Below are 12,536 nucleotides of genomic sequence, written 5' to 3' on the forward strand. Positions count from 1 at the left end.
CGTTGGCCAAGCAAATGATATTTATTTAAAAAATACAATTTCAACATGTGTTCAGAAGTACAACCAGGCCAAGGATACAGATGTAGAAATGTACCTGACCAAACATTAAACTAATAAAATTGCCCCCCCCCCCCACAAACAAAAAAAAGAACTTTTTTTTAGTATTTTTTTGATTTTCTTCAATTGATGTGGCTCACGGAGTTTTAAGTCGGACCACCGCTTCCGTAGCTGCTCCTTGGACCTGGTGATCCCAAACATCCTCTGCATTTTCCTTGCCACCTTCTCCATAATTTTCCCCTTCCTGCGGTTTGGGGTCTTGTATGGCCCATATTGGCCATCATAGTCCTTCCTCCGCATAATGTCTACAAGCTCCACCATTTCGTCGAAAGACATATTAGTGGCCTTATATAGTTTTGGCCGGGATCGCGACGTTCCTGCCTCTGTCACCTCACTTGCGGCCTGAGAGCTCCGTGCATGCTTGTGTGACATCGCCATCTTTCCTTCCCACAGAGATTAGGGGCGTGGAAAACAGGAAATGTCCCGTCATGGGCGGGGACGAGGGCGGCGGTTCATACATACGCGGAGTGTAGAGAATGAATAAGACGTGATTACGGAGGTTACGCGGAGATTATTCGCCCGTTTCACAGAAGTAACAGTTCACGCCATATTTTTTGAGTTAACATTGATTAGGGGGCATGGCAATGGTGACGAAAGCGGTGTGTCACGCACACGCGGAGTCTGTTAAAGGGAACCTACGTGATTACGTTGCTTACGCGGAGATTATTAGAACATTTGACAGAAGTTACACAGTCAACGCCATATTTTTTGAGTTAACATTGATTAGGGGGCATGGCAATGGAGACGAAGGCGGTGTGTCACGCACACGCGGAGTGTATAAAAGGGAACCGACGTGCTTACGTAGGTTACGCGGAGATTATTTGATCGTGCTTCACGAGGAGCTAGAGATAATAAGGTAAGAAATTACAACATGGGATCAGCAGAGGCCTAGAAACTTGAGAGCCATGGGATTGGGGTTTTGTCTGTTGTTTGCACCCTTTTAACGCTACTTATTATGTTTCTTGTGTCCCCAAAACGGTATCTACTTCTCACAATGCTTTCACACATCACTTAAATCTAGATGTGAAAAATGCTCTACCTATTTGTATTTTTGGCCAGGTGTATTGTGATCATGCAAGTATTGTTCTGTGTTGGTTGGGCAGAGGTTATTAGGAAGTGTATTTATATGTCAGGAATGATGAGGGGCATGCTAGGTACACATGAAATAGTGCCTTGAGGAAAGGTCTAAATATAACAAATTGTGGATAGTTCTAGATTACACGTATTTAGCAAACTTATTTGAAAAACGGTCTGCATGTGAACTCATTTTTGGTCACAACAATGGGGCAGAGCTGGCCAGCATTTTAGCTGCAGGAGACACTGTGTTTGCATAGTACTTGATAAATCTGGGGCCACATATTAATACAATGTGAATGCTGTGCATTTTTTAATGCTTATTTTTTTTTTGTTTAACAGTGTTAATCTTGAAATTTGTCAAATAAACCAAAAAATGGAAAACATCGTGGGAAAAGAGATAATTTCTCGACTCATAGAAAAATTTAGGGAAATGCCCCTACTTTGGGATACAAAACATCCCCTGTATTCGAAGCGGGACCGACGAACGGCAGCACTTGATGAGATAGCTACATATATGCAGACATGGGTTCCCGGCTGCACAGGCGAGATGGTCAAGAAGAAAATGAATAACCTGAGGGCCGCATACCGAACCAAAAGAAGAGAACTACGGGAACAAAGATCAGGAGCAGCAGCAAGAGAGTCCACGGAGCCCAGTCTGTGGTACTACCAAGAGTTTGCGTTTTTGGCGGATCAAATGGAGGGCCGGCGATCAATGTCAAGCCTTCCTTCCAGCCGGCATCGCAGCAGACCTTCCACGGATCACCACAGCCAGGAGAGGACAGTGAGGGGCTGGCTGGCAGGCATGACAATCTGCGACTCTCCACTTCTGATGAGGTAGAGTATTTGTATCAATTTTATTGGGCTGCTAATTCTTGTTTGTTTATTGAGTTGATATTGTAATCCCAAAACAAAAAATGGACTATAAAAGTCATGGGCATAAAAATAGGGGTCATGGATGCCAAGTGCAGGGATCAGAAGGAGAGTCTATTCAAGTTTAAAGTAAGACAAAACAAACCAGTCTAGAGCATGAACATGTGTGTGATTTGCTTGTGCCAAATTGTAAAACATGTCACTTTTTTTGACACAGGAAGAAGGGAGCAGCCATGATATATCGGCTACTGATGCTGAGATGCCTGCCAGCCAGGAGGAAGGGGTCATTGGCAGCCAGGAGGAGGAGGCCGGGCCCAGCACCAGTCAGGAGGGCCCCAGGGTCAGCACCACCAGGCAAGTCCCTCCCCCCCGGGTCAGGCAAACAGGCCTAATGAGGCGCAGGAGGCAAGTGGAGGATGAGAGCCTCGAGATGATTCGGGAGGCTAGCGCCTTAATGAGGGCCCCCCTCAACCCCACTGAGGCCTACAGTGCCTATGTGGCACACGAATTGTCCCAAGCGGGGGAGGACGGTCAGAGGCGTGCCAGGAACCTGGTGAACCAGGTGCTTTTATGGCTGCACCAGGGCTGGCTGACCAATGACACAGAGCTGAGTGACCCGGCCCATCCTGCCCAACACCTGCTAACTCCTCCTGCTGCCACATCATCCCGACCTGCAAGGGGCCGTGAACGGGTCCGTGGAAGATCTGCTGCAATGCAGGCTGCAAGGAGGGTTACAAGGAACAGGAGAAGATGATTCCCGGCCTTCCATTTGATCCCCCAAAAACGTTGTTTTTTTTGGACTACCACAGCCTGGGCTCCATTGGCTCACTTGCTGCTGCTCCTGGTTTTTGTTTTTGTGGTTGTTCTTTTTAGTTCTCGGTATGTGGTCCTCAAGGTTTGCCATTTTCTCCTTGACTATGTCGCCTGTGCAGTCTGGAACACAAGTCTGCATGTATGTTGCTATCTCATCAAGTGCTGCCGTTCTCGGTAATTTATTTTTGTTTATGGCCAAAATAAATGGTTATTTGATTTACTGAAATACCTTGTCTATTGTGTTTTAATACTGTGGTGATTAGGCATGAAACATTTTAGCAAATAATATGTGTCATTTAGAAAGGACACCAACTCCTTGGGGGGGGGGGGGGTACATTTGGCGTACCAACTTGGGAAAACAAAAAAGGAAAAACACACGCCAAAATAAAATGGTGACATAACTTGACCAAAAAAAATGAAAAAAAAATGCAAGAAAAAACAATGGTGACATAAATTGCACAAAAAAAATAAAAAAAAATGTGCAAGAAAAAACAATGGTGACATAAATTGCACAAAAAAAAATGTGCAAGAAAAAACAATGGTGACATAAATTGCACAAAAAAAAAAAAAAATTTAAAAAAAAATGTGCAAGAAAAAACAATGGTGACATAAATTGCACAACAAAAAAAAATGCAAGAAAAAACAATGGTGACATAAATTGCACAACAAAAAAAAATGCAAGAAAAAAGAATGGTGACATAAATTGCACAAAAAAAAAAAAAAATGCAAGAAAAAAGAATGGTGACATAAATTGCACCAAAAAAAAAAAAAAAGGGAAAAAAAATTAAACAACATTAAATTACAAACCAAAACATATAAACATTGACATGTGGAGGACAAAAAGAAAGTTCCAACATCTGGATAGATAACATCAGCAGCAAGAGAACGGGTTTATTCTAGCAAGAGAACGCAGAAAAAACAAGAGGCAATAAACGACACACTAGATATTTAAAAGGACGAATGTGCCATATCACAAACAAACGAGAGTTTTACCTGAACGAGTGCTCCCATCCCCTTATTTTGTCTGAGCATGCGCGTGGTTCTTATCCGCGGATAGTGTGTACTAACCAACGGATCTGTCCGTCGGATAGATTCGCAGCGGATAGATTTGTTTAGCATGTCAGCAAATATTCGATCTGCTGAAAAGCGAGTCGACGGATAAATATCCGCGGAAACAGATCCGCTGGAGTGTACACACTATAGGATCTATTCGCTGAAACCCATTTGCTCGGATTTATCCGCGGATGGATTCTATCGTGTGTACGGGGCCTAATGTGATCATTTTGTTTTTTTATTACAAAAACTAAACAAAAATAAAATTATGCTTTACATTGTTAATAAAATAGAAAAGATGTGTGAGATGCTTCTTTATTACATACTGAAAAGGCATTCAACGTGCTTATGTGTTACACTCTTCTTGAGTTGTGATGTAGAGATCATTTTCTGTTATTGGTTGCAGCATTATATACTAAAATCTACAATAGGCCTCAGGGTGTTTGCCCAGCTCTTCTGAATGTTTTTTCACAAGGAGAAAAGCATTAAACACATCTGATGCGTCGTACACACAACCAGTTTTCCCATCTGGAAAACGGCCATAACAGCTTTTGGCTGGCAAAACAGGCAGTGTGTATGCTCCATGGCAGTTTTCCCAACAGGAAAACCGCCGGGAAAAATGAGACCATGTTTTTTTTTTTCCTGCCAGGAAAACCGACCATGTGTAGGGGGACAAAGCTACAGAGTAGGTTCTCGGTTTTCCCCTTGGTTTTCCCGGCTGGCTTTTTACCACCGGGAAAACCGATCATGTGTACGGGTCATGAGGATGCATTTTGCCAACATGTTAGGTGCGTTGGGCATTCATTCGTTTCATTGGCCAGAATATTGAAGTATAACCAAAAGGCAAAACTTTTTAGGAAAGAGTGGAGAGAGATTAGAACATCTGTCAGTTTTTCTTGCTCTGTGCCCCCCTTGGGGAGATGCATCCTCATTTGTCCTGTTTACCACTATCACTGAAATTGGAACTAAAAAAATCCCACATTTTGAGTTGGTCTCAGAAAAGTAATAGAGGGTAAATCTTCCAATGGGGCCATGGGGATAGTTCTGGTTGCCTATGAGTCCCAAGAGATTCCCTCTCACTTCCTGTTTTGGCTAATTGACAGAAAGAAACCTCCCCAATGGGACACAGATGGCAAAACACAATAAACCAAAGGGGGTTAGAACGCCCACATCTTTATCCCAAATGTGTTGCCTATAGTTCTGGCCTTTGAAATGAATGAGTGCGTTTACACGCAATTGACATTTTTCTGTCAGAACACTCCTCTCCTGAACATGCAAGTGATCCTTTATTTCTGCCTCTAAACCCTTATGAAGTAGAGTTATTAAAACTGGTTCACTCAGAATCAGGTACAGCTGTACATGGTAGCCAATCAGCTTCTAACCTCAGCTTGCTCAATTAATCTTTGGCAATAAAATCTGGAAGCTGATTGGTTCCTATGCAGAAGTGAGCATAATTTTTCACTCTTCAACCTTAGTAAATAAACAGCTATGTGTGTAAAGACACATAGGCTAACATGGAGGGGTGTTAAGAGGCAGAAAAAAAAAAGTCAAGCGCCCTTAAAATTGGTGTATTTGAAGCCCTGTGTGCATAAGGCCTTAGTAACTGCAGTCTTTCCTATACATCCTTCACTTCTCCTCAAACTAGTATATAACGTGGACCTGTGCTTTGTCCACGCTATAGAAAAAAAGCTTATATTTATAATTTGTACTAATTTTTGCCTTTATAATAAGGAAATAAACTTTTGGAAGACAATATCGCCAAAAGAAAGTGTAAATGTCCAATGAAAAATTATAAGGGTTCCATCGTTCTTTCCCAATCAGAAAGTTATGCTTCCAGCTGAAGGCATTATTGCTGGTCACTCCAGCTGGCTGTGTACTGACTGAGTAAAGGAATTAATACTCTGATAACATGGCATCCTGTAGACTTCTTATTCTTCCTTAGCTGCTGTAGGTCAAAAATCAGGCCACTGTGTGATTTTCTGGAGCCCAGTGGCCGCCTATCAGCAGAGGCTGGGGTGTTGGCGGCCGACCCCCCTTTGGACTTCTGGAGCGGCCTGCAGTTACGCAATTTTCATGAGGGGATGCTCATGGATCCCGGGTATTTCTTGTCATCTTACCGACCTGGAACGAGTCTGCCATCTGGGGGACCCAGTGCGGCACAGTCTCTCGCTAATTTATTCCATGCTGATTCATCCGGCGAAAGGGTTAATTCCTCCGTTCCTTTCGAAGTGGGAGGCGGATCTTGGCATCCATTTCACTGACTCACAGAGGTAGAAGATTCTCCATTATGCGCAGAAGTCCTCCATGGCTACCAGAATTCAGGAGACCTGCTATTAAATCTTGACTCGATGGTATAGGGTGCCTGCCACCCTGCACCTTTTTCTCCCGCAGGTCCCGAGCGTGTGTTGGCGTTGTGGTGCCGCGGAGGAGACGATGCTTCACATATTTTGGACCTGTCCCAAACTCCTACCTTTCTGGCGCGAGGTGACTCGCACAATCAAGCACCTGACTGACGTCTCTTTGGAAGACAACCCCGCAGCATGTCTGCTTTATCTCTCCAAAAGCCCCATTCAGAAATAAAAGGCCTCCCTTACTATACAGTTGCTGAATGCTGCCAAGGCATGCATGCCTCTCTGTTGGAGATCGTAGAACCCACCGGCGAAGTCCTTATGGTTCTCTAAAGTGAACAAACTGAGAAACATGGAAGATCTCACGGCCACCTTGCACAACAGGGAGGAGACCTTTCAGGAGACCTGGAGACCCTGCAATCATTTAATCTACACGGACGACTATCTCCGTGAAGTGGCTAGGTCTGGTTGACCCGCAGGGCTTGCCTTGCCTCCTGGTCGGGGGATACTCTCACACTTCTTTCTGTAATTCTATTCTCTTGTTCTCTCCCCCCTCTTTCTCTGGCCCATACCCCCCTTCTTTTAAGTGTCGGTTCTCGGCCTTCTCCTCTTTCTCTCCCCCCTCCTCTTTTTGCTGATGTCCTTTTCCCTTCGCTATCATCCAATAATGGACCTTTTCACCTTGAACCTGCACTATCCTGTGAATGCCGATAGCTATGTGGGCCTTTTATCTGGGCCCGTCTGGTTGTTGGTTTCCTCTGCCCCCCATACGGTTATTAAAATACAAAATGTTACGGTATAGTATAGCACCATCTGCATTTCTAGAGGTTATTGGTCATATAATTATCTGTTTGGTTGCCTTTAAGGCCTCATACTCGACTCCGGTATCTTTGACCTACCATTTATGCCTTGTCAACAGTACTCTACTGAAGTGTTTCTGTCAATTTAGTTTGGCGACCCCCTTCTTGTTTTTTTTTTTATCTCTGTGTGACCTATACTAGATGCTGAATGTATTTTGTACCGGTCGACAGCCGTACTGTCTTTTCTACTTGAAAATAAAGGAATTATAAAAAAAAAATCAGGCCACTGGGTGGATTTTACTGATATTTCTTTTTACTGTGGGGTCTATAAAGAGGTAGGGAAATGGGGTGCCTAGATGGGCTTTATTGACAGTTATTGTTAGATTAATAGAACCCATAGCTGAAATATGAAAATGGATCTGGACTTTAGCTGGTTAATCTTTGCAACCTTCTACCCTGATATCCACTGTAAATCTCTTTGACATGCAATACTTTCTGAAGACCACATGGGACTTACCTGTAAAGTAAATGCTGCGAGCACGTGTAGCTACATAGTTGAGTGCTGTATATTGTACATTTTTATAGAAACAGTTTATCGTGCAAGTTTGCACGAGATAAATGCTCTATCACCAGTCTAAGCAGTACAGAATTAAAAAGAACTAGCTCTCTAAAAAGCTTGTCCTGAATACTGAAGTAGTGGTACAAATAAATATGTATCACCAAAAATACTCCAACACCACTAAAAAAAGGTTTTTAGTTCCATATGCGCTGAAATGACTTTTCCGTTTTATAAGGAATCCACTCTTATACTAAACACTCATTTAACAATGAGAATATTTTTGCATTATGTAAGCTGGGTAAAGGTGCATCAAAGCTCACCTTCCAGATCGCTAAACTGGAAACACATTTCGGAGGTTTTTTTTCTGGTCAACAGTGAGGGTTTCTGTTTACATGGTTGCCTGCCTTTCAGGGAGAGTTGCCTGAAAGTTGTCTTAGCCCTCATTCACACTGAACACGGCTTTGAAAGTGTGCGAGTTCAAAGCTGCATTTCAGTCCGACTTTGTGGGTGACTTAAAAGACATCTGTGCGGGTTCATACACAGGTGTCTATTGAAATCGCCCCCAAAGTCGCCAAAAGTAGTGCTGGAATTACTTTTGGAAAATGGTGTGGCGCCACAAAGTCGGCTTTGCACCAATAGGGACGCGCCTAGCTGTCAAATTGTATCAATGTGAACAGGGGCCAAGATCCCTTTCACACTGGTGCACTTTTGCTGTGTTAAAACGCACTTTTCCAGTGCAACAAAAACACACGAAAACTATTCTCCTTTAAATCCTATGTAACTGTTCACATCAGTCCTGCATGCTGCATCGTTGGTGGATATTTTCAAAATGGCACCTTCTATTGTAAGTCCATGAAAACCCATCAAAAGCACATCAAAGGTTTTGGAAAAGCATTTTCTAATAAAATAAAGAATTACATAAAAAAAGTGCATAAAAAGTGCATAAAATCCGCACAGCATCTGCATTTTTTGTGCGCTTTATTTCAGTCACATGTTCATGTTTCACAGGTGCAAGCTGGAGTTGGGAAACCAGAAACTGCACCACAAACACATTAAAAACAAGTTTTCAAGTGCACTAGTGTAAAAGTGCCCTTTGTTTCATTTTTACCCAGGCTGTGATTTAAATTGCTTTTGAAATCACTGCAAAGTCTGAAACATGATAAATATAAGAAACACATAGAAAAGGGCACCATTCAAGTGTAAGTTAAAAGCAAAAAAAGGATTCCAAGACCACTTAATTTAAAAACTCCTGTACACTGTATGCATGTCTGTTCCTCTGCCTCCTGTCAGTGGCAGGTGAGAAATCCCAGGACGCTGCTCTTCTCCCCACACCAGCCCTGCATACAGTGTCCAGGAGTTTTTAATATAAGTGGACTTGGAATAAATCTATCGTTGCTTTTAACTTACACTTACTTGGCGCCCTTTTTTATTTGTTTGTATGATCATGAGGGATTCCCAAACCCACTAAGGAGCTGCCGGTGATTGTTTGTGACCCATTTGCCTAGTGAACTACCTACTTTGCCATCACTCATCCTGTTTCTATATGGAACCCATGGACTCATTATATTCATTTGCATGTAAGTGAAGCACTGACCCACCTGCTTTTTATCCCAGGTTCACACTGAGCTGCAGGAATGAAGCCGCATGTCAGTCACCGATTTCACTCCTGATTTCACAGACATCTGTGTGGGTTTCTGCACAGCTGTCAATGGAAATCGCAAGCTGAAATCGCAAAAAGTAGTACAGAAATTACTTTTTGAAATCAGTGCCGTGCCGCAAATGTCGTGTCGCACCGATTAGGACGGTGCCATTGCAGGCATTTGCAGCAAATTTGACACGTCAAATCGCACCAGTGTGAACCATGGCTTATAGTGTGCGTTTCTGACAAATATAAAAAAAGAATGTGCACGATCAACATAAGTCAATTATCACAAACATTTCACTTATTAGGTTGTTTTTACAATTAAAATACTATATAATAAACTACAAAGTATGTTATAAAAAACTTTTATTTTACAGGATAGAAAGCTCTTAGAAAGGAAAAGTTTGACAGATTACAGTAGTGTCTTAGGCTCTGGAGTGAATCACATTCTGAAGACTCCAAACTCAGTCTTCTGCGTTGGTGCATTCAAAGCAGCACTGAGGCTCAGTCCCAGAACTAACCTGGTGTCAGCCGGATCAATGATCCCATCATCCCATAACCTGCAGATAAAAACAGAGTACGCAAATTATGTTATCCAAGTCTACATATGATGAATACATTGCTTATTATTCAATATTCACTCTAAAAGCCCCTTGCACACGATGCTCTGTTGCGTGTCCCTCCCGGAGTTTTAGTTACGCCCAAGAAGAACAAGGTGGAGTGCCCAGCCCTGCCGCCAGACGGGGATAAATGCTGTACTGAGTGAAACTCATGTTTATGTCCCTATGTATTCAGGGACGAATGCCTGCAATGCAGAATACTTGTGTTCTGAAACATAAGACTGCGCATGATCAGAAGCAATAAACAACAAAAAAAAGCCTTTGTCATACGAGAATTTTCATACAGTATAGCCTTCCTCAGGTCCGATTTGCTGTGAAACAACAAGGAAAATCCGACAATCGTTTATCAGATTTTATTATAGTGTGTACTCCACTTAAAAGTTTTGTGTTTTTTTAATTTACAAATGCTTATATTAATTTTTTTTAACAAATATAAAATACAAATTAAAAAAATGTAAAAACAAAAATCAAACATATCAAAAGTTATAAAATTGAGACAGCCTGCATAAAATGTTTAAAGTAGTTAAAAGATTCTGTGTATTTTTATAGAATTGTAAGAGTGATACCAAGTCCATGCATTTCTTTAGTGAATACATTTTTTTTTTTTAAATGCATACAACAGAACAGACACACATACAGCATTCAGAGAGACTTAAAGTGACACTAAACCTTTGTGTTTTAGTTTTTTAAAATAAAAAAACTTATTATACTTACCTCCACTGTGCAGCTTGTTTTGCACAAAGTGGTCCTGTTCCTCCTTTTCTGGGGTCCCCCGGCGGTGTTTGCAGCTCCTCCTCGCATCAGATAACCCCCTAGGAGAAGCGCTCTCCCAGGGGGTTACATTACGGGCTCGCTCCTGAGTCCAACATTTGCTTCCATAGACATGAATGCCGGACTCGGCCCCACCCCCTGGAGCCCGCATCATTGGATTTGATTGACAGCAGCGGGAGCCAATGGCTGCGCTGCTATCAATCTATCCAATCAAGAGGCGGGACCCCGTGCAGAGAGGGAGAGTGCGTGTCTCCGCCGAGGGAATGAAGGGGCTTAGGTAAGTAAAACAGGGGCCGGTCACTGCCAGAGGGGTTTACAACTCTTTTAAGCCTTGTACACATGCTTAGATTTTCAGACGACTGAACGTCCATTTTTTGTGGCATGCTAGTCTCATGTCGAAAGTGAAGAGGTTACTCACAATACAAAATTTTTCGCACAACGTTAGAAATTACATTATGGGGCTGATTTACTAAAGGCAAATCCACTTTGTACTACAAGTGCACTGGAAGTGCAGCTGCTGTAGATCTGAAGGGAAGATCTGAAACAAAGGGAAGCTCTGCTGATTTTATCATCCAATCATGTAAAAGCAAAAATGCTGTTTTTTTGTTTTCCTTGCATGTCCTCCTCAGATCTATAGCAACTGCACTTTCATGAGCACTTCCAAGTGCACTTGTAGTGCAAAGTGGATTTGCCTTTCGTAAATAACCCCCAATGTGTCGAATTGTTTTGTATGTTTTCCTTCGTTTCTGAGCATTCGTAGTTTTGCTCTTACAATTTTCTTCTTATGAAAACCGTACTAGTGAAACGAAAATTAGACGTTGAGCTCACATCCCACAAAAATGTTATAGTCTGCACATCCAGCTTTTGTCTGACGAAAAAGCGAAACAGGCTGTCGAAAGCACCGAAAATCGCCAAGACAGCTTGTCGTACAAATTTTTCCATCCAATTTTCGTATCATGTGTTAAGACACAAATGAAAAAGGAATTTCCACATACTCATTCCAATTCCACAAGAAGTGAGATTTCATTGCAACAGAAGTATAAAAATCGTATTAACTAATAAAAGAGATGATCACAGCTGATGCAATACTTGTAACACTATATTGCCACCAAGCAACCTCAGTCAGACTGCTAAAAGGTGAAACACGATTTCCCCCCATCCATCTAATCACCTGGATGCTCTTCGTGATTCATGAGTAATCTTTTAAAATTAAAATAAACTGAACAGGAGATCTTCTAGGGATCAATACTCTGTGGGTTGCAAACTGGCATCTAGTAATAGTGAATGAATTGTGCGTCTAGACTGGATGCAGAAGAAGACAGAAGAAGAAAGGCCTAAAACCTCCTTCCCCATATACAGTAGCAGCAAGAAAAGTATGAGTGAAAGCCCTGCAGTTTAGCCAAGTCTTGCATGGAACAATTAGCCGAGATACACTAGGTGTAAGCCTTGTAGGACCCCCAACACATAGTACTTAGTTGGTAATATCCCAAACTTTCTCCATAAGAAAAACAGCAAGCCATAGACCAGCAAAGAGTTTTGTACTGTATAAATGAAGGAGGTGCATTGAGTTTTGGAAATACATACAGGGATTTGGATCAGACAGGCCACCTAGATCCTTGGGATATTGCAAGGTCTCTAAGAGTATCTTAGGAGGTCTATTTTTCCAGATCAAGTCTGGAATTCAGCATTAATTGGTTTTAAAAATGTTAATCCAGGTAGGTGAATTGTGGAAAAAAAACAGTCGGACATCCAGATTATTTTATATGCCAATAACAGATAATGTTAGTTTTAACCAGGTCATCCTGATCATATTGATTATATCCCAATAACAGATTATGTTAGTTTACAATATTTACATTTCTGCCA

At 42.0% G+C, this 12,536-nt stretch overlaps 1 protein-coding gene across 1 annotated transcript in view; it reads right to left on the reverse strand.

The window, feature by feature from the left end:
* Positions 1–9,628: 9,628 nt before the first annotated feature.
* MCCC2 (methylcrotonyl-CoA carboxylase subunit 2) overlaps positions 9,629–12,536 on the reverse strand; it is a 131,763-nt gene continuing 128,855 nt past the window's right edge. Inside the window, exon 17 of the mRNA XM_040341466.1 lies at positions 9,629–9,839. Within this exon, the coding sequence (XP_040197400.1) occupies positions 9,722–9,839 (118 nt within the window). The 3' untranslated portion in view covers positions 9,629–9,721. The remainder of the gene's footprint in view (positions 9,840–12,536) is intronic.

This window comes from Rana temporaria, chromosome 1 (assembly GCF_905171775.1).
Source record: "Rana temporaria chromosome 1, aRanTem1.1, whole genome shotgun sequence".
NCBI classification, from domain to species: Eukaryota; Metazoa; Chordata; class Amphibia; order Anura; family Ranidae; genus Rana; species Rana temporaria.